Genomic DNA, 24,789 nt, shown 5'->3' on the forward strand with positions numbered 1-24,789 from the left:
ACCTGCCTGTGGCTTGCGCGGGAACCCCGGCCGCCCTGCCCCTAGCAATCAGCCCCAGCAGGGAACGTGCCACGCCGTCAGGAGCTGCCACCCGCCTGTGGCTTGCGCGGGAACCCCGGCCGCCCTGCCCCCTAGCAATCAGCCCCGGCAGGGAACGCGCCACGCCGTCAGGAGCTGCCACCCGCCTGTGGCTTGTGCGGGAACCCCGGCCGCCCTGCCCCCTAGCAACCAGCCCCAGCAGGGAACGCGCCACGCCGTCAGGAGCTGCCACCCGCCTGTGGCTTGCGCGGGAACCCCGGCCGCCCTGCCCCTAGCAATCAGCCCCAGCAGGGAACGTGCCACGCCGTCAGGAGCTGCCACCCGCCTGTGGCTTGCGCGGGAACCCCGGCCGCCCTGCCCCCTGGCAATCAGCCCCGGCAGGGAACGCGCCACGCCGTCAGGAGCTGCCACCCGCCTGTGGCTTGCGCGGGAACCCTGGCCGCCCTGCCCCCTAGCAATCAGCCCCGGCAGGGAACGCGCCACGCTGTCAGGAGCTGCCACCCGCCTGTGGCTTGCGCGGGAACCCCGGCCGCCCTGCCCCCTAGCAATCAGCCCCGGCAGGGAACGCGCCACGCCGTCAGGAGCTGCCACCCGCCTGTGGCTTGCGCGGGAACCCCGGCCGCCCTGCCCCTAGCAATCAGCCCCAGCAGGGAACGTGCCACGCCGTCAGGAGCTGCCACCTGCCTGTGGCTTGCGCGGGAACCCCGGCCGCCCTGCCCCCTAGCAACCAGCCCCGGCAGGGAACGCGCCACGCCATCAGGAGCAGCCACCCGCCTGTGGCTTGCGCGGGAACCCCGGCTGCCCAGCCCCTAGCAATCAGCCCCAGCAGGGAACGCGCCACGCCGTCAGGAGCTGCCACCCGCCTGTGGCTTGCGCGGGAACCCCGGCCGCCCTGCCCCCTAGCAATCAGCCCCGGCAGGGAACGCGCCACGCCGTCAGGAGCTGCCACCCGCCTGTGGCTTGCGCGGGAACCCTGGCCGCCCTGCCCCCTAGCAATCAGCCCCGGCAGGGAACGCGCCACGCCGTCAGGAGCTGCCACCCGCCTGTGGCTTGTGCGGGAACCCCGGCCGCCCTGCCCCCTAGCAATCAGCCCCAGCAGGGAACGTGCCACGCCGTCAGGAGCTGCCACCCGCCTGTGGCTTGCGCGGGAACCCCGGCCGCCCTGCCCCCTAGCAATCAGCCCCGGCAGGGAACGCGCCACGCCGTCAGGAGCTGCCACCCGCCTGTGGCTTGCGCGGGAACCCCGGCCGCCCTGCCCCTAGCAATCAGCCCCAGCAGGGAACGCGCCACGCCGTCAGGAGCTGCCACCCGCCTGTGGCTTGCGCGGGAACCCCGGCCGCCCTGCCCCCTAGCAATCAGCCCCGGCAGGGAACGCGCCACGCCGTCAGGAGCTGCCACCCGCCTGTGGCTTGCGCGGGAAGCCCGGCTGCCCTGCCCCCTGGCAATCAGCCCCGGCAGGGACACGGCCCTCTGCACAGCCCTGACAGGAGCGCGGGGTGGCCGCTGCCGCGGGTGGGGCCAGTCCTGCTGGGCCACAAGGGCCATGAGGCAGGAGGGAGAAGGGGGCACAAAAGACCCGGTGCTGCTGAGAAGTGCAAGGCCCCCACTGAAACGCTTTTCACAAGCAAGTGGTTAGGAGAGAGTCTCTTAGTGCTCTGAGGCAGGCTCTGCCCGTCCGTCCGTCATCGCCATTCACCTCGGGCCCGGGCGTCAGCCAGGGGCATCCCCGAGAGGGCAGGGGGCCGGGTCCTGGGTGTTAGCCAGGGGCGCCCCCAAGAGGGCAGGGGGCCGGGCCTAGGGGCACCCCCGAGAAGGCAGGGGGCCGGGTCCCGGGCGTCAGTCAGGGGCGCTCCTGAGAGGGCAGGGGGCCAGGTCCAGGGGCGCCCCCGAGAGGGCAGGGGGCCGGGTCCCGGGTGTCAGCCAGGGGCGCCCCCGAGAGGGCAGGGGGCCGGGCCTAGGGGCGCCCCCGAGAGGGCAGGGGGCCCTTTGTCTCTCAAAAGTCTTCACAGCCACCACTGAGCCAAGCCCAGTGCACTGTCTGCTCTCTGACTCACTGAGGCCAGGGCACAGGGGACACTCGGGAGGCCAACGAGGACTCCTCCAGACTCGGCGATGCCCAGGCCAGAACACGGCCCAGGCCAGAACACGGGTCTCTTCACACAGCCCTGAAAGCGCAGGGCAGCCCTCGCAAGAGCCAGACACATGGCTGCTGGACTTCCACCTCACCTGCTGCCGGCTGACGAAGGCGCCTGCTATGGGAAGGGACTCTCCAGCTGCCATGTTGAGTCAGGTCCTACGGACTGTCATGCCAAGTCTGGTTGGATCTCAGCCTTTCTCCTTCATGTGCAGGCATCCAGCAAGCCTGGGGAGTGGCATAACCTATGGGAAGAGAGCAGGACAAGGCAGGCAGTGGAGAGAACGTGCCAGCAGTCTAGACAGATCTCACACCTGCCTGAACACTGCGGAAGAAATGGTTCTTCAGGTAGCCCAATAGCGTGCCACTCAGAGGAGCAGTCTGAAATGAAGAAAGGGAAATGCAGGCTGAATACGAGGAAACTGGGCGGCAAAGATCTACAAGCGAACACAGACATCTCAGTCTGCTATGGGCTCCACGTGGGTTTGCACGAGGGACCCAAGAAAAAACCACTGCCGAAGAAACGGTTAGCACCGAGACCTTCATTGCTGTACTGTCTGCAAGGCTGCCTGGAGGCCCATGATTCAGCGTGCCCAAAAGAATTCATTCACAGTAGCAGCCGCACGACCGCAGCCCAGGTCCACAGGGGAGGCTAAGAAAATCTACAAGAGCTTGAGCTGGTTTGACTCATGCATCTTCCCATTCCACTCAGCTCATGAATGACACTAGCCCACTCCCACCAACGCGCATGCAGCGGGACCCTATGCTTCTGTCCTGCATTTGGCCCGGTCTAGCTGAGCGGAAGAGAGACTGTCTCCACTGGCGTCACTCATAGCAAGAGGGACTGGGAAAGAGGAATCAGCCAGGAAAGCAACTGACCAGAATGGGGGGCAGAAGTTAAAGGAGGCATGTTACGGTAGCTTAGGCAACTCTGCACGGTGCTCCCTTTACTTGTCAGATTCTGTGCTAGGAACCTTCCCCTTGGAGCAACCTGCAGGAACTTGTCCGCTTGGAAAAGAGACGACTAAGGGGTATATGACAGAGGTCTATAAAATCATGAGTGGTGCAGGAAAAGTGAACAAGGACAAGTTATTTACTTATTCCCACAATATAAGAACTAGAGTCACCAAATAACATTAATAGACAGCAGGTTTAAACAAACCAAAGGAAGTTTTTCTTCACTCAGTGCACAGTCAACCTGTGGAACTCCTCGCCTGAGGAGGTTGTGAAGACCAGGAAACAGGGTTAAAAAAAGAGCTAGATAGATTCATGGAGGTTGGGTCCATCAGTGGCTGTTAGCCAGGATGGGCAGGGATGGTGTCCCTGGCCTCTGTTTGTCAGAGACTGGAAATGGGAGACGGGAGGGATCACGGGAGGATTCCTGTTGTGTTCATTCCCTCTGGGGCATCTGGCATTGGCTGCTGTGGGCAGACAGGCTCCTGGGCCACATGGACCTTTGGACTGACCCATTCTGGCTGCTCTTATCATGGAGGCCTTAAGACTCTTCCCCGTTGGAAGAATGGGCCCTAGCGTAGGCACTAGTACATTTCAGGTAGTCTCACAGTAAGCAGCCTCCCCAGACCACCTCTGAATTTGGTCCTCTCTTGTTTCTGGATCGGGAGTGACACCGAAATGGGTGGTGCTTTGTAAGAAGGGCCCACTGACCACTCAGTCAAGGGACTTTGTAGCAGGTGCACTCACCTAGCTAGGTAGGAATATTTGCCAAGGTCTGGAGCAGTCTCCTCAGGGGGTGGCAGGAGCTCCTCTGCTCAGTACACTGAAAACGAGACTGGAAAGAACAATTCTGTTCTGGATCTCTGGAAAAGGAGTTCTGAGGTGGCCTGAGAGGCATTTTCATCTCTTAACCTCCATGAAAAGCAGCAGCCCCAGCTAAGCAGGCTGAGATCAAGCCAGATGCAGTCAGAGGGGACGGCCAGCGTGGAGCTAGAGACTTAAGAGCTTTGGTGCTAGACGGTCAAGCCACTAGAAAGAGGAGCAGGGGGCATTCAAAGGCAAGCAAGGAGAAGGATTTCAGGTCGGGAAGACTTTCTTATGCAGAGCGGTTGACATGACTGGGACTGGAGAGGAGAGGAGAGGAGAGGAGAAGAGAGGAGAGGAGAGGAGAGGAACTACGGAAGAGGACAGACGTATACAAGAAAAAAGAGGCGCACAGATACACAAGCCTGCCAAGAAGAGAGAAGATGTTTCTGCTGCTCTCCTAACACAAGAACAAGGGACACGAGATGAAACTGACGTTACCAAATGTAACCGGAAAGAAAAGAAAAACATTTTTGCGGCACCTCGTGAACCAAGGGGACTCGCCACCACAGGAGCATTCAGAAAGGGAGCGATGCCGGTTACCTCAGATGGGCCAACCTGTGGCCAGGCTTTCACCTCCCCCCTGCAGCCTCCAATGGCAGAGGCAGGATAGAGCACTCCTCCCATGGAGGCAGAGATGATGAGGTATTAACCCCCCAGGGACATCACAGGGCAGATCCCTACAAGGGGGTTTCTGGCTGTGGAGGGGACACACTGCTGAGAAAGCAAGACGCGGAGTCGGCCCCCCTGACCGTCCCGCCTGCAGCTGTGCGATGCCAGAGCGCTGGCTGATTACACATGGACTGCATGCACGCAGGGCCCTGCAGTGACAAGAGACAGATGTGCAGGCTGGGCCTGAGAGCCTGCAGCAGTGGGAGAGGGACCCATGCGTAGGGTGCATGGACACTGCCTGCGGACACACAGCACTAGAGCGGGTGCCGGTGTGACAGGTGCCATACAGCCTGGGTCAGCAGGCGAGGCTCGCAGGCCAGCCAGGCTGGCACTCGGCTCTGGAGAGGGAAACAGTTTGCAGGGGAACCAGGCCACCAGGAGCCTGCAGCAGGAAGGCAAGGGCCCACCTCCACGCCCCAGGTACCGGTCAGCTAACCCTGCAATTGTGCGGTCTGTTCACCAGCCTTCCCAGCCCCTGCATGCTGCCCGCTGCCCGCTCCCCAGGCGCCCCGGGCTGGCCGGCACCGCGGCCCTCAAGCACAGGGACAGCGCGCAGCAAGGCGGACGGGCGAACCCCTGCCCAGGGCTGCGGCAGGAAGCAGCCACAGGGGACGCCCGGCTCCGGTCACACGCCTGCCGAGCAAGGGCGATGGAGTCCGGCGGCCGGTGCCCTACCTCGCAGCCGCTCGCCTCCGGCCAGGGGTCCCCGGGCACAGCGCTGCGCAGGGCTCGGGCCAGCCCCGCCGGGCCAGGCAGCTGTCGGGGGCTGGGGAGGGCGGCTGGACCGGGCGCCGCGGCCGCCTCCGCTTCCCCTGCAGCCGAGCAGCCCCGCGCCGCATCTGGCCCCGCCAGCCGGCGATGGAGACACGCGCCGCCCGCGACAGCAGCTCTGGCGACCGGCTCGCCCCGCCCCGCGTGGCGCAAACAGCGGCTCGGCCCCCGCGGTACCTGCGCGCTTCCGGCGCACGCGGTCCCCGCCCACACGGCAGCTCCGCGCCCGCATCCCGCCCGCTGGGCCAAGCGCCGCAGCGCCGCGCACCTTCGGCGCCAGCCGCCAGCGTCCCCCGCTCCAGCTACCCCCCCCCCCGCAGTGCCCAGGGCTAGGTGCCCGGCCGGTCCCCGCACATCTCACCCCCCCCCCCGCAGTGCCCAGCGCCAGGTACCCGGCCGGTCCCCGCACATCTCAGCCCCCCCCCCAGTGCCCAGCGCCAGGTACCCGGCCGGTCCCCGCACATCTCACCCCCCCCCCCCCGCAGTGCCCAGCGCCAGGTGCCCGGCCGGTCCCCGCACATCTCAGCCCCCCCCCCCCCCCCAGTGCCCAGCGCCAGGTGCCCGGCCGGTCCCCGCACATCTCACCCCCCCCCCGCAGTGCCCAGCGCCAGGTACCCGGCCGGTCCCCGCACATCTCAGCCCCCCCCCCCCCCGCAGTGCCCAGGGCCAGGTGCCCGGCCGGTCCCCGCACATCTCAGCCCCCCCCCCCCCAGTGCCCAGCGCCAGGTGCCCGGCCGGTCCCCGCACATCTCACCCCCCCCCCGCAGTGCCCAGCGCCAGGTACCCGGCCGGTCCCCGCACATCTCAGCCCCCCCCCCAGTGCCCAGCGCCAGGTACCCGGCCGGTCCCCGCACATCTCAGCCCCCTCCCCCCGCAGTGCCCAGGGCCAGGTGCCCGGCCGGTCCCCGCACATCTCAGCCCCTCCCCCCCGCAGTGCCCAGGGCCAGGTGCCCGGCCGGTCCCCGCACATCTCAGCCCCCCCCCCCCAGTGCCCAGCGCCAGGTGCCCGGCCGGTCCCCGCACATCTCAGCCCCCCCCCGCAGTGCCCAGCGCCAGGTGCATGGCCGGTCCCCGCACATCTCAGCCCCCCCCCGCAGTGCCCAGCGCCAGGTGCCCGGCCGGTCCCCGCACATCTCACCCCCCACCCCGCAGTGCCCAGCGCCAGGTGCATGGCCGGTCCCCGCACATCTCACCCCCCCCCCCGCAGTGCCCAGCGCCAGGTGCCCGGCCGGTCCCCGCACATCTCAGCCCCCCCCCCCACAGTGCCCAGCGCCAGGTGCCCGGCCGGTCCCCGCACATCTCACCCCCCCCCCCGCAGTGCCCAGCGCCAGGTGCATGGCCGGTCCCCGCACATCTCACCCCCCCCCCCGCAGTGCCCAGCGCCAGGTGCATGGCCGGTCCCCGCACATCTCCCCCCCCCCGCAGTGCCCAGCGCCAGGTGCCCGGCCGGTCCCCGCACATCTCACCCCCCCCCCGCAGTGCCCAGCGCCAGGTGCCCGGCCGGTCCCCGCACATCTCACCCCCCCCCCCTCCGCAGTGCCCAGCGCCAGGTGCCCGGCCGGTCCCCGCACATCTCAGCCCCCCCCCGCAGTGCCCAGCGCCAGGTGCATGGCCGGTCCCCGCACATCTCACCCCCCCCCCCCGCAGTGCCCAGCGCCAGGTGCCCGGCCGGTCCCCGCACATCTCACCCCCCCCCCCCGCAGTGCCCAGCGCCAGGTGCCCGGCCGGTCCCCGCACATCTCACCCCCCCCCGCAGTGCCCAGCGCCAGGTGCCCGGCCGGTCCCCGCACATCTCAGCCCCTCCCCCCCGCAGTGCCCAGCGCCAGGTGCATGGCCGGTCCCCGCACATCTCACCCCCCCCCCCTCCCGCAGTGCCCAGCGCCAGGTGCCCGGCCGGTCCCCGCACATCTCAGCCCCCCCCCGCAGTGCCCAGCGCCAGGTGCCCGGCCGGTCCCCGCACATCTCACCCCCCCCCCCGCAGTGCCCAGGGCCAGGTGCCCGGCCGGTCCCCGCACATCTCAGCCCCCCCCCCCCGCAGTGCCCAGCGCCAGGTGCCCGGCCGGTCCCCGCACATCTCAGCCCCCCCCCCCCGCAGTGCCCAGCGCCAGGTGCCCGGCCGGTCCCCGCACATCTCAGCCCCCCCCCCCCGCAGTGCCCAGCGCCAGGTGCCCGGCCGGTCCCCGCACATCTCAGCCCCTCCCCCCCGCAGTGCCCAGCGCCAGGTGCCCGGCCGGTCCCCGCACATCTCACCCCCCCCCCCGCAGTGCCCAGAGCCAGGTGCATGGCCGGTCCCCGCACATCTCAGCCCCTCCCCCCCGCAGTGCCCAGCGCCAGGTGCATGGCCGGTCCCCGCACATCTCACCCCCCCCCCCGCAGTGCCCAGCGCCAGGTGCCCGGCCGGTCCCCGCACATCTCAGCCCCCCCCCCGCAGTGCCCAGCGCCAGGTGCATGGCCGGTCCCCGCACATCTCAGCCCCCCCCCCTCGCAGTGCCCAGCGCCAGGTGCCCGGCCGGTCCCCGCACATCTCAGCCCCTCCCCCCCGCAGTGCCCAGCGCCAGGTGCCCGGCCGGTCCCCGCACATCTCACCCCCCCCCCCCGCAGTGCCCAGCGCCAGGTGCCCGGCCGGTCCCCGCACATCTCACCCCCCCCCCGCAGTGCCCAGCGCCAGGTGCATGGCCGGTCCCCGCACATCTCAGCCCCTCCCCCCCGCAGTGCCCAGCGCCAGGTGCATGGCCGGTCCCCGCACATCTCAGCCCCCCCCCCGCAGTGCCCAGCGCCAGGTGCCCGGCCGGTCCCCGCACATCTCAGCCCCCCCCCGCAGTGCCCAGCGCCAGGTGCCCGGCCGGTCCCCGCACATCTCAGCCCCCCCCCCCCGCAGTGCCCAGCGCCAGGTGCCCGGCCGGTCCCCGCACATCTCACCCCCCCCCCCGCAGTGCCCAGCGCCAGGTGCCCGGCCGGTCCCCGCACATCTCAGCCCCCCCCCGTGGCGCGGGGCGGGTGGATTCTGGATGGTTGGCTCGGCTCGGCTCGGCCCCGCCCCGCCCCGCCCCGCCCCCTTCCTGGCCCCGCCTCGCCGTGGGATCCTCATAAAGGGAGGAGGCGCCGCCCCCACTCCGAGCCCCGCCCCAGGTAGGCTCCGCCCTCCTCACCCCTGCGCGCTGGGGCCTCCTGGCGGGGGCGGGCTAGGAGCGACCCTCGTGGTCCGTTCTGCTCCTGCCTGGTGGTGGAGGCGGACTCTATGGTACTGCGGCGGTGAGGGGCGCGCGGGGACTGGTGGGCGCTCTGCCCGCGGCACGTGGGCTCTATGGTGAGGCGGAAGTGAGGGGCGCGAGGGGATTGGGGCGCTCTGCCCGCGGCCCGTGCGCTCTATGGTGAGGCGGAAGTGAGGGGCGCGCGGGGATTGGTGGGCGCTCTGCCCGCGGCACGTGCGCTCTATGGTGAGGCGGAAGTGCGCGGAGGCCGAGTCTGGGCGGCGCGGGGAGCTCGAGCCTTGGGCCGCGCCAGCTGCGGGGGCCCGTGACGCGTCTCTGCCGCTCACAGATGGCGCCGGCTGCCCCGCGGGAGATGCTGCTCCAGAGCCTGGCCCGGCTGCTGCAAGACTGCGGTGAGGGGCGGGGCCTGTCTGGGCGGGGGGCGGGGCCTGGGGCCTGTCCCGGCGGGTGAGGGGCGGGGCCTGTCCCGGCGGGTGAGGGGCGGGGCCTGTCCCGGCGGGGGGCGGTGAGGGGCGGGGCCTGTCTGGGCGGGGCGGGGCCTGGGGCCGGGCGGGTGAGGGGCGGGGCCTGGCCGGGCGGGTGAGGGGCGGGGCCTGTCCCGGCGGGTGAGGGGCGGGGCCTGGCCGGGCGGGTGAGGGGCGGGGCCTGGCCGGGCGGGTGAGGGGCGGGGCCTGTCCCGGCGGGTGAGGGGCGGGGCCTGGCCGGGCGGGGGGGCGGTGAGGGGCGGGGCCTGGCCGGGCGGGAATCAAGGGGTGTCTCTTCCCCAGAGCCATGCCCATGCGCAATCTCTGAGCTTTCGGTGGTGCCATAGGATGTCTCTGTGCATCCTGCATTGCCTGTGTGAGCTGGATTAAGTGCCCCAACAGGCTGCTGTGAAAAATGGCAAAGCTTGAAACTGCCTCACAGGGCCCAGGTGAGGGCTAGTGCCTCTGCTTGACTTGCATAAATCAGTCTTGGTTTAGTTCTTTTCAGCATCTAGCTTTGGGTAGAAAATCTAAGACTTCAGGCACTCGCATAGCAGTCTGCAGAGAGCAGCTGGATTTGTATTTGCTCGCAGCTTAAGTCTTCAAGCAGAGTTTAAGCTCTGTGTAGTCCCCTTTTGTTTATAATGATTAATAAAACCTTGGTGTGAAAGTCCAGGTTGAGCAATTGGATCCCAAAAATTGGGGAATGAGGGAAGGTTTGTAAAGCAATGACAGAATTCCATTCTGCTCAAATTGCATTTGACTGAGGCCTGATCTACATTAAAAAGTCAGTGGGTTGGTTAGGGGTATCTGTTACTACTTAGTAATAATGCTGATAAAATCCCTTGTGGATGCAGTTCTACTGGGACAAGGTGCTTTGTGCCAGTTTGGGTCAGTTTGCTTTGTCAAATAAACGTGAGGCTAGTAAAGCACTTTCAAACAAGTATCTTGCCACTTCCAGTTTGACCAAGGAGAATGTCTAAGAGCAGCTACTCTGGGGGAGAGGCAGAGGGGCATGGGGTTGCTGCTGAGAAGTCACACATGTACAGTGGCCAGCTGAGCGTAGCCAAGGCCTGAAAGTTGCATCTCTCATAGTTCCAATGGCATGTAAAACTCCTAGTGTTGAATGGGGGTAATTTTTCTTTGCAGTACACTTTGTGGATGTGACTTTTTTGTTATAGTCCTTTCAGGGTTTCCCCTAAAGAGGAGTTTCTCCTTTTCCTTGCTGCAAAGACACTCAAACATAAACAGGGGAGCGGGAAACCCCTGAAATGTTGTTTTGCAATCCAAGTGGACTTTATCAGAAACTGACACTACTTTAACATTAGTCAGTTTGCAAACAGTGGTGTCAGTGACATCTGAGCAGCCTGCAGGTAGTGTTTTCAGTTTGCTGTCGCTGTTTATACTTAATATTGCTAATGCTGTATGACTAGTCAGTAAGCACAGCAGAGTTAATGCTTCTCTTAACCTTTTACTCTTGCATTTCTAAACATGCTGATTGTACTGTGCAGTTTGAATGTTGCGTTGACTTTTGCCTCTCACTTATTCATTTTCACCATCACATCTGAAACCGTGAATAATGGTGCCATGTCTGGCAAATGGATTGGTGCTTATGATCAGGGAAAAGGGTCCCCTTCCTAGCCTGTCCCACCACTGAAGGGGTGAGTTAGGGTGGAGCTGCAGATACGTTGGGTTAAATGATCTGATCTTTCACAGGAGACTTGGTTCTAGATGGCACCAGCACCCTCACCTTGCTCACCTCCACTCTGCAGCACCTGACCCAGATCTTCGAGCAGCATCTGGGGTCCCGGAACCACAGCCATGGTTTTGTTGCACTTCCATCACACCCGGCTGACACCTCTGCCATTCTCCAGGCCCAGTTCCTGTTTGATGTCTTGCAGAAGACACTTTCCCTGAAGGTCTGTACTGAAAAGGGGCCCAGTGATGCTTTTGTGGGGAAGAAGGGAGAATGGTTCTGGTAAGTTTAGCAAGTCTGTTGATGGGGAGACGGGGGCTGGAGCTGGTTTCTCTGTATCCCTCTGTTGCATGTGTGTCAAAGAACTTTCTCTACAGGGCATCCCCATGATAAGTCACCCCTTCCGCACTAAAGTCATTGACTTGCATAGGAACTGATGTGTTAAGTCCTCCCATTCCCTGCTGTTAAGTTGTGCAAAAAACAAACCCATTTTGTGCAAATGGAAGTCAGCTGTGGGGGAGGGGGGGGGGACAGTTCTCCACTTCAAGGTTCACTATAAGTCCACATTTTTTGCAACGTACTTAGGACTTGTAGTGAGGGCAGCCTGTATCTGCCTGAGCGCTGGCAGTGCTGTGGGGCAGTATAGACCCATGGGGTCAGGAAAGTTAGCTACTTTTTGGATTTGTGCTGATTTGGCCAGGCCTATGGCTAGTAGCCTGGTGGCGGTAGAAGGGGAATTTCTAGAAATGCTCTGGATGTACTTCGTTGTTGGCTTGTACAAAGGCCAATAAGAGATGGTGGCAAGGGTAGGCTTCTTGGATGACCTTTGAAGTAAGTAGAGATGGCAAGAGTTAGAGGGAGGATGTTTGGCTTTGCCCCAGACGTAAGAAGGGCACACTTGGAACAGGACCCTCAAAGGAGGGATGTAAAGGGTTAGCCAGTTACCTGGTAAGCGGTTGCCTTCACAGCATGCTTACCAGGGTGCGGGGTTCATTGGTGCCTGGCCAAATATGCAGCTTAAACGATTAACAATTTGAACAGGATGTTACATCCGTGCTTCAGAGCTTATTGAAGGTGTCTGTTACTAATTGCAAGTAGGGCTGTCAATTGACCTGTGTTAATGCTTGTGATTAACGCAGGACAGGATTAATGTGGCGGGGGTCCCCCGCCTCCTGCACCCCCATAGTGGCACAAACACTCCTCCAGCCAGTAGAACAGAGGGAGTTTATTGCTTCTCCAGGATACAGCCCAGCACAGATGGAATCTGGTTCCAGGGCAGGCCTAGGGTGCCTCAGCCCCTCTTGAAATAGGGGAGCCTGGGCCCCTAAATCCCAGCCCCTTGCTTAGGCTGCTTCCTCCATGATACCAGACAGAAACTCAAACTCTCTCCCAGCCCTGCCCCCCAGCCAGGTGCTGGTCTCCCCCCCTCCCTTTGTCTCTCCCTGGGAGGCTGAGCTGTGTGTCTGGGTTAATCCACATTGGGAGAGTCAGTGAGAATCTCCCATCCCAGCGCAGGGGGACCCCAGGTCACAGAGCAGACAGCCCCCCCCTCCCCCCCCACTATGCCACACAGGCGTTCATGCTGCTCTGCCTCTTTGAAGTGCCACTCCAGCACTTCTAAGGGGCAGTGCAAGCAGAGCTGGGGATCAGCTGGAGTGTCCAGCTGATCCCCAGCTCCATGTTACAAAGCCCCTTTGAAGTGCCCCTCTGGTGCCTTAAAGGGGCAGTGCTGCATGGAGCCCGAGGTCAGCTGGGGACTCCAGCTGATCCTGGGCTCCATGCAGCGCTGCCCAAATTGCACGTGATTAATCGCATGAATAATTGCAATTAGATTTTTTAATCACGCGATTAATCACGAGTAAAATTTGTAATCGCTTGACAGCCCAAATTGCAAGTGAAACGACCTTGGTGTTCCAAGATGGGAATGATGTGACTGCTCGAAGGCTTGGTCTAGACTTAACTTACGCTGGCAGCTGGCGTGAAAACGCCCACAAAGCGCTTGGGTAGACACGGCTGGGCTGACCGTGCTTCTGTCAGCACAACTAACGTTTATGGCTCCTTTGCTGCCAGACTTCCGGAGTGGAGCCAGAGCACAAGAGCGCCCAGGCTGGGTCAAACCTGTTGGCTTTCAAACAGGGGCTGTTAACAGGGAGTTTGGAGAGGGAGTTCTCCAGGGAGAGGAAGCTAACACAGGACCCCTGAGGGAAGTGGGGGTGTGTGTGTGTAGTGATCAACGGCTCGGTGTCAGGTTGGCAGTCAGCTTCTAGCACAGTGTCCCAAGGATCTGTTCTTGGACTGGTTTTGTTCAACATCTTTATCAATGACCTGGATGAGGGGCTGGATTGTACCCTCAGCAAGTTTGCAGATGACACTAAACTAGGGGGAGGAGTAGATACGCTGGAGGGCGGGGGTAGGGTCTGGACAGATTAGAGGATTGAGCCAAAAGAAATCTGATGAGGTTCAATAAGGACAAGTGTGGAGTCCTGCACTGGGGAAGGAGGAATCCCAAACATTGTTACAAGCTGGGGACCCACTGGCTAAGTAGCAGTTCTGCAGAAAAGGACCTGGGGATTGCAGTGGATGAGAAGCTGGATATGAGTCAACAGTGCGCCCTTGTAGCCAAGAAGGCTAATGGCATATTAGGTTGCATTAAGAGGAGCATTGTCAGCAGATCCAGAGAAGTCATTATTCCCCTTTATTTGGCTTTGGTGAGGCCACATCTGGAGTATTGTCCAGTTCTGGGCCCCCCACTACAGAAAGGATGTGGACACATTGGAGAGGGTCCAGCGGAGGGCAACCAAAATGATTAGGGGGCTGGAGCATATGACCTATGAGGAGAGACTGAAGGATTTGGGTTTGTCTGCAGAAGAAAAGAGTGAGGGGAAGGCTGCTATCAAATCTCAACTTCCTGAAGGGAGATGTGACAGACCCGGCCAGGTTGACGGCGTCCGCTCAGGACGAATTGCTCAAACTCGGGACTCCTTACAGCCCCAGACTGGAGACCTTCCTAAATACGCCACAGACCAGCCACACCGAGCGCTTCAGCTGCCTGCCTGGCCAGCCAGAAACCTCACAAACATAACCCCTCTGATACCCCAGCTCTTCCTGTGCCCCTGTCAGTCCCAGGCCTGCACACAGGTTAGGGGTTATAGAATCCCATCTCACCTACCCTGAACAGTTCTTCCTGTCCCAAGAAACCAGCCACAGTTCCCAGGGCAATGTACACTCTGGATCTTACACCCAAATCCTTTAGAATCTGACATCTAAAGGGTTATTACTAAGAAAAAGAAAAGCATGAGAGTGAGGTTAAGGAGAATACATTACATGCATCGAATCTCCCAGTTCTCAATGCAGGCTCTTAGCAGTTTATAACATCTCTGCTATCTTAAAAGTCTCTGGTTACATCCTATGTCAGGATGGGTCCAGGGTTCCTCCCAGCTCCTTGTTCCCTGCAAGGCTGCCTCTGGGATCAAGAGCAAAACTGAAGACAAGATGGAGGGTGCCACATGGCACTTATAGACCTCTCCTGGCATCATCTTGGCTGCAGCAGGTCACCTGGTCAGTGGCCTGTTCCTGTGTTCCCTGCTGGTAGCCCTTAGGTATCAGTCACATTCCTGAGGTGTGTACTGGCATCTAGAGATCCACTGTCTCCTTGATAATTAGCACAGCCATAGGCTGAGCATTCCTTGCTCCTTTGCTCAGCCACAGACAGAATTTTCCAGCATCCACACAGTCCATGTTTCTAACTCCACACACAGATGTCACACTGTTACATGAATAGCGCACACAGATGTCACACTGTTACATGAATAGCGCACACAGATGTCACACTGTTACATGAATAGCGCACACAGATGTCACACCGTTACATGAATAGCGCACACAGAATCAGTAGAACAGAAGCTTTCGTTTGACACCTCATGTGGCCCCCTTTGTATGCACTTTGGGGCAAACACCCCCCCATGGGTGCAGCAGTGATCTGGCTGCTCCCCTTAAAATCCAGTAACGTGACAGGAGGTTCCAAAGAGGCTGGAGAGAGGCTGTTCTCAGTAGTGACAGATGGCAGAACAAGGAGCAATGGGCTCAAGTGGCAGTGTGGGAGGTCTAGGTTGGATATTAGGAAAAACTCTTTCCCTAGATGGATGGTGAAGCACTGGGATGGGTTCCCTAGGGAGGGGGTGGAATCTCCGTCCCTAGGGGTGTTTAAGTCTTGGTTGGACAAAGCCCTGGCTGGGATGATTGAGTTGGGTTGGTCCTGCCTTGGGCAGGCGGCTGGACTTGACGATTCCTGAGGTCTCTGCCAGCCCTAGGAGTCTTTGAAACCAAAGGTCCATCTAGTCCAGTATCTTGTCTCAGCGGCCAATGCCAGCTGCCCCAGAGGGAGTGGACAGAACAGGTGATCCATCCCATGGCCCAGGCCCAGAGTGACCAGTTTGGTGTCGGATCACCTTGACTGTCACCTGATGTGCTGACAATACCACTGAGCCCACCTGCCTCCCCTTTGGGAACCCCACTGCCTCGTCCTGCTGACTCAGACCCTTCGGTCTCCTCCTACACTGGCGCAGCCGCAGCCATATAACAGACCAAGGGCAGGCTCGCCCGGGCAGGCTCAGGTCAAGGGACTTGCCTCAGGGCTCAGGTGCGCAGGACGGGACCCGAACCCAGATCCATTTGTGTGTCTGTACAGGGCAGCCTCGTGTGGCCATCTCGCTGCGTGCTGCCCTCGCCCCCCAGCAGTTACTTGCACTGACTTGAAGTTATTTTGGGGAGGTATGAAAGTGAAGTGCAGACTGTACCGGGCCAGCTCCACTTCGTGCACTGAAATGGGTTGCATGGAATCTCTCGCCTGGCCTCTTCTGACCAGCTGCGTTCTCAGACTAGTCCGCCTCCCAGTCTGGGGCTGGTCCTTGCCCCTTCAGTTTGCTGTTTCCAGCTGTCATCTTGGGAGGTCAGCAGGGTGTCCTGACGTCTGTCAGTTTGGTTAGTCTTCCTGCCGTCAGTGAAACTTGAGTCTGGGGCAGGGGGGCTGCAGCAGGACTGAGACCGGCGTGTCTGGGGGAAGGTGCTGCCCACGGACACGGAGCAGAGGGCTCTGGCAGCGCTGAGGTGGTGCCTTAAACCCCTGAGGTTTGAGACTCTGCTCTGTCCATCCCTCTGCAGCTCATTCACGTTCCCAGCTGGAACCTGCAGTCTGCTGTGACGATCTTCCCCTTCAAGTCTCTCCGGCGCCTGGAGGTGAGTGTGCTGGGGCTGGCCGGGCCCTCGGCCCTGGCCCTGTGGGGGTGCACACTGGTCCCTGTGGCGCCCCAGCTCATCAGACTGGCTGAGGTGCTGCTCTTGCTCGAGGGGCTGGGCGGGGGGTGGCTGCTCCTACACACTCTCCCCTTTCTCTGACCCCCATAGCTGAAGTCTGTCCCTCCGCACTGCCTGCGAGGGCTGCGGTTTATCTACTCTCAGCTGGAGGCCTTAACGTGCAGCAGATGTGTCAGCACGCTGGAGGTGAGTGCTGGCTCGAAGCCGTTCTACGCTATAGAGCTCTAGTATAAATGGAGATGTACCTCACCGGGCTGGCCGGGACCCCGCGAGTCACCGAGCCCAGTCCCCTGCAAGCACCATCCCTAACAGATTTGCCCCAGGCCAAGGCTTGAACTCTCAATCCTGGGTTTAGCAAAGCAATGCTCAGACCACTGAGCGATCCCTCCCCTGGGCCAAGATCTGGTTTGCTGGGTGGTGTGGGCCCAGGGCGGGTGGCGCAGGCTCCATCAGCCACTGCACTGTGGTTCTTCCCCGGCAGCCAGCCAAGACGTGTCAGTCCAGTTCCCCGCGCCCGTCACAGGCTCTGAGGTCCCCAGCTGCTGGCCATTCAGGTGGCTTGGGCTGGTCTGGATACTTCTCCCGCCTGCTGGGCTAGAGCGACTCTGCTTGGTGCCTTGCAGTGCGTCCCAGCCTGTGCCCTGCCATGCGCTGCAGCTGGAGCGAGGCTGCCTGTGCCTGCAATGTGCAGGCCCTTCGGAGAGCAGAGGCTCAGGCTTCCGTGTCCAGAGGCCAAGGGGTCTGTGCTAATTCTGCCCTCATGCCATGCTCACAGCAAAGCTGCTTTATTAGCCCCCTGGCCTGAGCTGGGTCTGCCAGCAGGGAGCTCTCCAAGGGGTCCCAACTTGGATGCTCCCCTTGCTCTGCCAGAGCTAGAACTGCCAGGCGTCCCGCCTCCTGCAAGGCTCCCAGTCAGCTGTGCCGGAGCCAGAACTGCCTGGCCTCTGGGGCGTCCCGCCTCCCGCAGGGCTCCCCGTCAGCTGTGCCGGACCCCGAACTGCCTGGCCTCTGGGGCGTCCCGCCTCCCGCAGGGCTCCCCATCAGCTGTGCCGGACCCCGAACTGCCTGGCTTCTGGGGCGTCCCGCCTCCCGCAGGGCTCCCCATCAGCTGTGCCGGACCCCGAACTGCCTGGCCTCTGGGGCGTCCCGCCTCCCGCAGGGCTCCCTGTCGGCCCCGCCAGAGCCGGAACTGCCTGGCCTCTGGGGCGTCCCGCCTCCCGCAGGGCTCCCTGTCGGCTCCGCTGGAGCCGGAACTGCCTGGCCTCTGGGGCGTCCCGCCTCCCGCAGGGCTCCCCGTCAGCTGTGCCGGACCCCGAACTGCCTGGCCTCTGGGGCGTCCCACCTCCTGTTGGGCTCCTGGAGCCGGAACTGCCTGGCCTCCACCTCCTGCTGAGCTCCCCACCAGCCCTGCCAGAGCCGGCTGGGTTGGCTGCCGGCCACTGGGGCAGGATTTGCTGAAGCTGTGGCAGCATGCAAAGGGCTTGGGCAACCTTCATGCCTGGTCTCCAGGAGCTCCTGGTCAGAACATGCAAACGTGAATAGCTGCAGGCCCTCGGCCGTGCCAGGACACGGCATGTCTCCTTCCTTCCATGTCTTGAGCCGGGGCGGCTGCTGCTTCCTATGGGTGGGGACGAGTGTCTGAAGAAGGGCAGGGTGCGGCCCTTCCATGCTGTCCCAGCTGCTCTGTGGTACCCAGCTCCTGTCCCGTTGCTTGCCGTGTGCTGCTGCTGATCTCTCTCCCCTTCCTAGGAGGTCATCTCTGCCTGCGGAGGGGATCTGAGCTCTGCCCTCCCTTGGCTGGAACTGCAGACCCTGAACTTCAGCCACAACTCCATCACTGCCCTGGATGGGTCACTGGTGAGGGGAGCGGGACCCGTGGTATGGGCTGGTGTGGAGAAAGTGACTAAGAAAAGTTGTTTACTTGTTCCCACAATACAAGACCTAGGGGTCACCCAATGAAATGAATAGGCAGCAGGTTTAAAACAAACCAAAGGAAGTTTTTCGTCACTCAGTGCAGTCAACCTGTGGAACTCCTCGCCAGAGGATGTGGTGAAGGCTAGGACTTCAACAGGGATCAAAGAAGAGCTAGTTAGATTCATGGAGGTTAGGCCCATTAGCGGCTATTAGCCGGGATGGGTAGGAACGGTGTCCCTGGCCTCTGTCTGGAAATGGGTGATGGGAGGGATCACATGAGGACTACCTGCTGTGTTCCCTCCCTCGGGGGCACCTGGCGCTGGCCGCTGTGGGCAGACTGGATGCTGGGCTGGATGGATCGTTGGGCTGACCCGTCTGGCTGCTCTGTTCTTAGGTTGGCTGTGATGCTGCCAGGCCCCATGGGCAGGGTGTGGGGAGTCTGGGGGGCAGGGCCTAGCCCTTCCAGTTTGCAGTGTGTCGTTGGTTGAGTCAGCGGGCTTGACGCAGATGCTCTCGCACCCCTTCCAGCAACTGCTGAACGCCCTGAAGGTCTTGGACTTGAGTCACAACCAGGTGCGGGACTGCGAGCACTACCTGACGGTGAGTGTCCGAGCCCAGTGTCTGCGCATCCCCGGCCGCACGTGGATTCCCATCCTGGAGCAGGCAGCTGCTGCGCTACAGGCTGGGACCCAGCCCTTCAGCCTGCCGAGCTGCCTGGGCACCTCCTGCCGGGTGGCCCCCTCGCCTGTCCGCCCCCTGTGTTTTCCCCTCTAGCTCGGGGTGGGCAGTTTTAGACGGGGGGGCCACTTGAGAAACATTTGAAGTGGCCCTGGGCTACTCCGAAAGGGGCGGGGCCTCAGGGGGAGGGGGAGGGGCCAGGACACTTCTTGGCTTACCTGCCCACAGACCCTGCTTGGCCTGGGGTGGGAGGAGTCTTTGCCCTGCCCTCTGGAGAGAGAGCTGCCAGCTGTTGAGTAGGGCCGGGGGATGGTGAGGGGCCCAGGAAGTCCCTTGCGAGGGGCCAGCAGCTGGTGGTTGACCCTAAGCACAATGTGCCCCTTGCAGGGCGACAGGAGACTTCACGCTCCCCTGTCCCCAGGTCCTGATTAGCCTGGGGGCTACGGGAGCAGCCAGGCATCTGTGGCCAGAGCCCTTTTGCCCACCTCCGCTCTGAGCCAGGCGCAGGCAGGAGTCCACACTTGGCAGTGGAGCCCCTTGCGACTGGCTTGCGGGAGGCCCACGCCGCATGCTGAGCCATTGCTGAAATGCACCCCTGACGCCTGCCTGGAAGGAGCAGCTCTGACACCAGGGTGCCCTGTGTGCCCTGTCCAGCCCGCCGCCCCAGCCTGGGGACTTCTCTGGGCAGATCGGCTTCCCCTCCTCCTGTTACGCCTGCCTCTGGGCAGGCCATGAGGTTCGCGGGTGGCGGCGTGGCCTTCGGGACAGGCTGGGCCAGTGACTTGTGATCCTCTGCCTGGCTCCGCTGGCCTCACGTAGCCGTTCTCTCAAACAGCAGTCCGGAGCTCCGCTCCTCTAAGCTGCGTGGCTGTGCAGATGGAGGCCTGTGCTGGCAGGAAGAGCTGCCCGCCCCGCCCCGCCGCACCCTAACTCTCTGCCCGCCACACGGCACCGCCCAGCGCACAAGCGTTCCTTCTGCGGGCGGACAGGAGTATGGGGGGCCGTTGGCTGGGAGGGGCTGTCCCGTGAGACGGGCTGTGCCATCTCCCAGACGGGGCAGGGTTTCCGAAAGCGGTCAGTGCTCCTGTGGGAGTGGCTGTTAAACCCGCTGCATTCCAGTGGGCAGAGCAAGGCCAGCGCTGAGTGGGTCTGACACCAGCCCAGATGTGAACTGGAGCCGTTTTATTGCCGAAACCGCTTGCTGCGCCGGGCCTGCCACTGGGGTACGGGGGTGCGGGGCAGTGCCTGTCCCGCGCCGGGCCTGCCGCGGGGGTGCGGGGCAGTGCCTGTCCCGCGCCGGGCCTGCCGCGGGGGTGCGGGGCAGTGCCTGTCCCGCGCCGGGCCTGCCGCGGGGGTGCGGGGCAGTGCCTGTCCCGCGCCGGGCCTGGTGCGGGGCAGTGCCTGTCCCGCGCCGGGCCTGCCGCGGGGGTGCGGGGCAGTGCCTGTCCCGCACCCGTTGCTTATGACAGCGTCTTGGCCAGCTGTGCGGGGGCAGAGGAAGGGTTGCCCTGAGGGTAGGTGTCCTGGTGTCTCCCAGGGCTTGGTTCCCTGCTCCACCAGACACTCGGGCTGGTCTCTTCCTCCAGGGCACGGGGATGGGACAGTGGCGCTCACTGAGGATCAAGGCCCGAGTGACCACGGGGCTCGGCCTGCAGGAGGGGGAGCGTGGCAGTGGCAGTCAGTAGCTCTGACTCCGCCGTCTGCTTTAAGGCAGGTGTGAGTCGGCTCTTCCCTCGCTGCCTGGGAGCGCGCTGTGTGCGGCTGTGAGCCCGTCGGCCAGGCACTGCGGGGGGAGTAGGGCTCCACCTCCCTGCACTGCAGACACGGTAACCGGGTGGCTCTCGGGCCCTTCCTTCTCTCCACACAGACCCTGACGGAGCTGGAGTACTTGAGTCTGGCCTACAACTTCCTGCCAAGGGTGCCCGAGCTGGGCCTGCACAGTCGAGCCACGCTGGTGACTCTGATCTTGCGCAGCAATGAACTTGAGAGTATTAATGGTGAGCCCAGGCAGGGGCTGGCGTGGCCCGGAGGAAGGGCCCCTTGGCATCGCATTTGATTGCTTCTCCGGTTTGTCTGCAGGGCTGGAGCAGCTGCTGAACCTGCGGCACCTGGATGTGGCCTATAACCTGCTGTTGGAACATGCCCAGTTAGCACCACTGTCCATGCTGCACAGCCTCAGGAAAGTGAGCCAGGGGCCATGGGGGCAGGAGGGGGAGACCCTGGGGTGTCTCAGTTCAGGGCGGATGGCAAGCTGAGGAGGGCCCCTGGTTGGGGTTCCCGCTGAGGAGAAAACTGCGGTCTCCATGAACCCAGCAGTGGGATTTCTATAGCCCTCACCCTGTCCCCCGTCATGCTGGGACTGCTCCTCTGCTGCCTGGCCTAGGTGACCCAGGCGACTTGCCCTTGGTGGCCCCTGTATGCCAGTGGGTGTGCGGGTGTGGCTGGAGCAGACCGGCGCCCTGGGCAGCAGGACGTGGCCAGGCTCCCGTGGGTCAGGGCCCGGCTGCAGGTGAAGAACCGGCTTTGCACTGCCCGGCGGAGCAGAACTCAGGGCGCTGGTAGGGCAGCTCTCCGAGTGAGGAGCGTGGCCTGGAGGCCCGTGGCCCTCCGGCTCCGTCTGAACGGAAGCAGCAGGCACAAGGCCTGTGAAGGGGCCGCTGGGAGGGGAGGCTCCTTCCTGCATGGGCCCCTTCGTCGCCAGCCCAGCTGGAGGAGGCGCGTCTCTCGTGCTGGCCCGTTGGAGGAGCCGGACACGCGGCTGTTCAGTGACCCTCGCTGTGTTCCTCTCTCCCAGCTGCACTTGGAGGGGAACCCGCTATGGTTCCACCAGAACCACCGAGCGGCCGCCGTCGTCCACTTATCTCCGAGGGCAGCGTCCGTCAGCGTGAGTAGCGCAGCCGCCCGCAGGCTGGGGGCACGGCCCTTCTCGCCCCGTGAGAGCGGGCAGGGCAGGGCCGGGCAGATGCTGCAGTGGCCCGTCCCCTGCTGCTCAGTTCCTGCTTCTGGCAGGTGCCCAGGTCAGGAGGTTCAGTCCCCACCTTGGCTAACACTGCCCTTGCCCCGGGGCTGCAGGCGCCGTCTGTCGGGCAGTCCTGGGGCTTGGCAGGCCTCAGACGGTGCCTGAGTGCGGTGCCCTGGCAACGGCCGCTCGGCCAGCGCGCCATGCAGTGGTAAATCCAGCAGCTGGGCGCTTGGGCTCCAATGAGACTAAAGGGCCAGCGTCTCCAGGGACCCCGTTTCCTAGGGCTGTGGTTGCTGGCGGCTCCGGGGCCTGTCCTGCAGGGGGCGCTGGCACCGGGCGCGCGGCAGGCAACGTCCCCAGTGTCGGACTGGGCACCAGTTGCCTCCTGGGGTGGGAGTAGGCCGGGTCCCAGTCACGGCTCCAGTGGGGCAGGAGGCGGCGAGCTCCAGCTGACTGACTGCAGGTCTGTCATTGCAGCTGCTCTTGGACGGAGAGCCCCTGACGGCCTCAGACCTGCTGGTGAGCATGGGTGATGTACTGCAGCGCACCCCACTCTGGGGCGGGGTGGGGAGACCCGTGGTGTCTGGGAGGGGCTGTGGGGCAAGGAGAGACCCATGGTGTCCTGGGGCAACTGCGGGGGGAGACTGTGTGGGGAGACCTGGGGCACCATGGGGAATGGGGAGACCCATGGTGTCCTGGGGTAGCTGCGGCGGGGGGGGTCTGGGGGGAATGGGGAGACCCATGGTGTCCTGGGGCAGCTGCGGTGGCAGGGGGGGATCTGGGGAGACCTGGGGGGGAATGGGGAGACCCATGGTGTCCTGGGGCAGCTGCGGGGGGAGTCTGGGGGGGCATGGGGAGACCCATAGTGTCCTGGGGCAGCTGCGGGGGGGAGTCTAGGTAGACCTGGGGGAGTGGGGCGCAGGGAGACCCGTGGCTCTGCCCTGGTGCCTGCCCCTCACTTTGGGGGAGTTCTCCATCGGCTGCTTCGCCTCTGTCTCTGGCCAGCTCCCAGGGAGACCAGAGCGTTCTCAGGCCCCATGCGCTGTGGGCCAGGCCGGCTCCTAGAGCCCTTCGGCACCCAGGGAGGGGCTGTCAGTCAGTCCCAGCCCTGCTGTGCCTGGGGAATTGCAGGCTTTGGGTGAAACTGAGGAAAGGAGGCAAACAGTCCTGGCCCGACAGCGAGGGGCCTGCCGCCACTCTGGGGGAAACGGGCATCTCGGGGGCGTCCTGGCCCCTCCTGCTCTGGCTCGGCTTACCCCCGCCCCCACGCTCAGCTGCCATCCCTCTTCTCTTGGCAGCACCTGCCAAAGCCGGGGCAGCCTCTCGCCCAGTCACTCGGCTCGTCAGCCTCCGAGAGGACCCTGCTGGAGCGCAGTGCCCTGGACAGCTCCTGCGGCGCCGACCTCAGCGACAGCCAGTCCCCCGGAGACAGCGGGGCTGCCAGGCCCCTGCAGCGGAGAGCCAAGGTCCCTGGCCCCATCGCTGGGCTTCTGCTGCCTCTGCCGGGCCTGGGCTGCGGGTGGCTGCTTTGCTGCATGAGAGCCACGGGGACCCACCGGAGCTGCTTCTCCCCCGCAGAGTGGGGCTGGTGGCCTGGCTGGGGGCGGGGTGACAGCACTGTCTCTGAGCAGGAGGCCTGGGTTAAAAGCTTGACTTGCCCTACTGTGCCAAGTGTGCAGGGCGGGCGGTGCGCAGAGCTCAGGCCCCGGTCTGGCCACTCAGCGCTGCTCCTTCCGTCCCTTGCAGGGGAAGGTGAGGGTGCGCCGGGCGAGCATCTCAGAGCCCAGTGACACGGAGCGCGAGTGCCCGGCACGGCCCCCCTCTGCCGGTGAGACTCCCCCCTCGGCCCAAAGCCAGCAGCTGCCCCCCTGTGGGGCTCTGTGGGCCCCACTCCCCGGGATGTTCTCTCCGCAGGGCTGGGCCAGTGGCACCGGGAGCTGGCACGCATGGACGCCTTCCGAGAGCACTTGGGTGCCGACTGGCTGCAGTACAAGAGGCAGCTGGAGGGGCACGGCCAGGAGGGGCCTTTCACCTCCCTTAGTTGTCCTGCCAGGGAGGTGCCGGGCAGCCTGCCTGGCACCCGCACGGTGAGCGAAAGCGCCACCCCGGAGCAAGCCACTCCCTGTGGGTCGCTGCGGGACAGCCCGAAGGAGGAGGAACCCGCCTGGCAGTGCGAGGAGGCCCTGCGAGAAGGCCAGAAAGGAGAGATGGCTGTGGACGAGCTCGCAGCCCCGGAGGGAGAGGAGAAGCCAGAAGGTAAATAGGTTCTCTCAGAAGCTGTTCAGGGCCTCTGCATGTCCCCTCCCTGCTGTGAGGCTGCACCTGGAGCTGCCCAGCCCTGTGCCTTGCAAGGCACCGGGGCCGGGCCTGCCCTGAGGGCGGAGAGCTGTGCGCCGATGCCCGGGTGTCTGCCTGGAGCTGCCCCATCCCTCTGCCCTGCAAGGCGCCGGGGCCTGGCCTGAGGGCGGAGAGCTGTGCGCTGATGCCGGGGTGTCTGCCTGGAGCTGCCCCATCCCTCTGCCCTGCAAGGCACCGGGGCCTGGCCTGGCCTGAGGGCGGAGAGCCGTGTGCCGATGCCGGGGTGTCTGCCCTGCAAGGCGCCGGGGCCTGGCCTGAGGGCAGAGAGCTGTGCGCTGATGCCGGGGTGTCTGCCTGGAGCTGCCCCAGCCCTCTGCCCTGCAAGGCACCGGGGCCGGGCCTGGCCTGGCCTGAGGGCGGAGAGCCGTGTGCCGATGTCGGGGTGTCTGCCCTGCAAGGCGCCGGGGCCTGGCCTGGCCTGAGGGCAAGAGCCGTGCACCGATGCCGGGGTGTCTGCCCTGCAAGGCGCCGGGGCCTGGCCTGAGGGCAGAGAGCTGTGCGCCGATGCCGGGGTGTCTGCCTTGGCAGTGGACCTGTGCCAGCCTGTCTTGGTGAGCCAGATAGAGGGTGACGGCGCCCCAGAGCCAGACTGGATCTTCCTGCGCGTCACAGCCCGGCATGTGATCGAGGTGGAGCTGAAGGCAGCCAGAGTCCTGCACAAACTGGAGCTGAGGAGCCTGCAGAAAGTGGAGACCTCGGAGATGGCCTGGAGACGGATGGTGAGTTGGCTCCGCGAGGCGCTTGCCTTCTGATCTGCA

At 63.8% G+C, this 24,789-nt stretch overlaps 2 protein-coding genes across 12 annotated transcripts in view; one reads left to right on the plus strand and one right to left on the minus strand.

Moving 5' to 3' along the window:
* SLC4A3 (solute carrier family 4 member 3) overlaps nucleotides 1–8,711 on the minus strand; it is a 99,217-nt gene extending 90,506 nt beyond the window's left edge. Inside the window, exons 1-2 of one of the 4 annotated variants that reach the window (XM_075914453.2) lie at nucleotides 8,584–8,711; nucleotides 2,266–2,418 (exon numbers count right to left, since the gene is read on the minus strand). In XM_075914453.2, coding sequence (XP_075770568.2) covers nucleotides 2,266–2,319 — 54 coding nt within the window. In that variant the 5' untranslated portion in view covers nucleotides 2,320–2,418; nucleotides 8,584–8,711. Of the gene's footprint in view, nucleotides 1–2,265; nucleotides 5,764–8,583 lie in introns of those variants that run through there. The other 3 variants (XM_075914451.2, XM_075914456.2, XM_089779568.1) reach the window with 3 other exon arrangements.
* STK11IP (serine/threonine kinase 11 interacting protein) overlaps nucleotides 8,629–24,789 on the plus strand; it is a 30,529-nt gene continuing 14,368 nt past the window's right edge. Inside the window, exons 1-15 of one of the 8 annotated variants that reach the window (XM_089779570.1) lie at nucleotides 8,629–8,741; nucleotides 8,975–9,038; nucleotides 10,827–11,029; nucleotides 15,967–16,041; nucleotides 16,210–16,305; nucleotides 17,869–17,997; nucleotides 18,562–18,633; nucleotides 20,579–20,708; nucleotides 20,791–20,894; nucleotides 21,506–21,595; nucleotides 22,151–22,192; nucleotides 22,972–23,139; nucleotides 23,420–23,501; nucleotides 23,588–23,929; nucleotides 24,497–24,750. In XM_089779570.1, coding sequence (XP_089635696.1) covers nucleotides 8,739–8,741; nucleotides 8,975–9,038; nucleotides 10,827–11,029; nucleotides 15,967–16,041; nucleotides 16,210–16,305; nucleotides 17,869–17,997; nucleotides 18,562–18,633; nucleotides 20,579–20,708; nucleotides 20,791–20,894; nucleotides 21,506–21,595; nucleotides 22,151–22,192; nucleotides 22,972–23,139; nucleotides 23,420–23,501; nucleotides 23,588–23,929; nucleotides 24,497–24,750 — 1,854 coding nt within the window. In that variant the 5' untranslated portion in view covers nucleotides 8,629–8,738. Of the gene's footprint in view, nucleotides 8,872–8,974; nucleotides 9,039–10,826; nucleotides 11,089–15,966; nucleotides 16,042–16,209; nucleotides 16,306–17,868; nucleotides 17,998–18,561; nucleotides 18,634–20,578; nucleotides 20,709–20,790; nucleotides 20,895–21,505; nucleotides 21,596–22,150; nucleotides 22,193–22,971; nucleotides 23,140–23,419; nucleotides 23,502–23,587; nucleotides 23,930–24,496; nucleotides 24,751–24,789 lie in introns of those variants that run through there. The other 7 variants (XM_089779571.1, XM_089779569.1, XM_075914458.2 and 4 more) reach the window with 7 other exon arrangements.

This window comes from Pelodiscus sinensis, chromosome 7 (genome assembly GCF_052426305.1).
Source record: "Pelodiscus sinensis isolate ZL-2025 chromosome 7, ASM5242630v1, whole genome shotgun sequence".
Classification (NCBI taxonomy): domain Eukaryota; kingdom Metazoa; phylum Chordata; order Testudines; family Trionychidae; genus Pelodiscus; species Pelodiscus sinensis.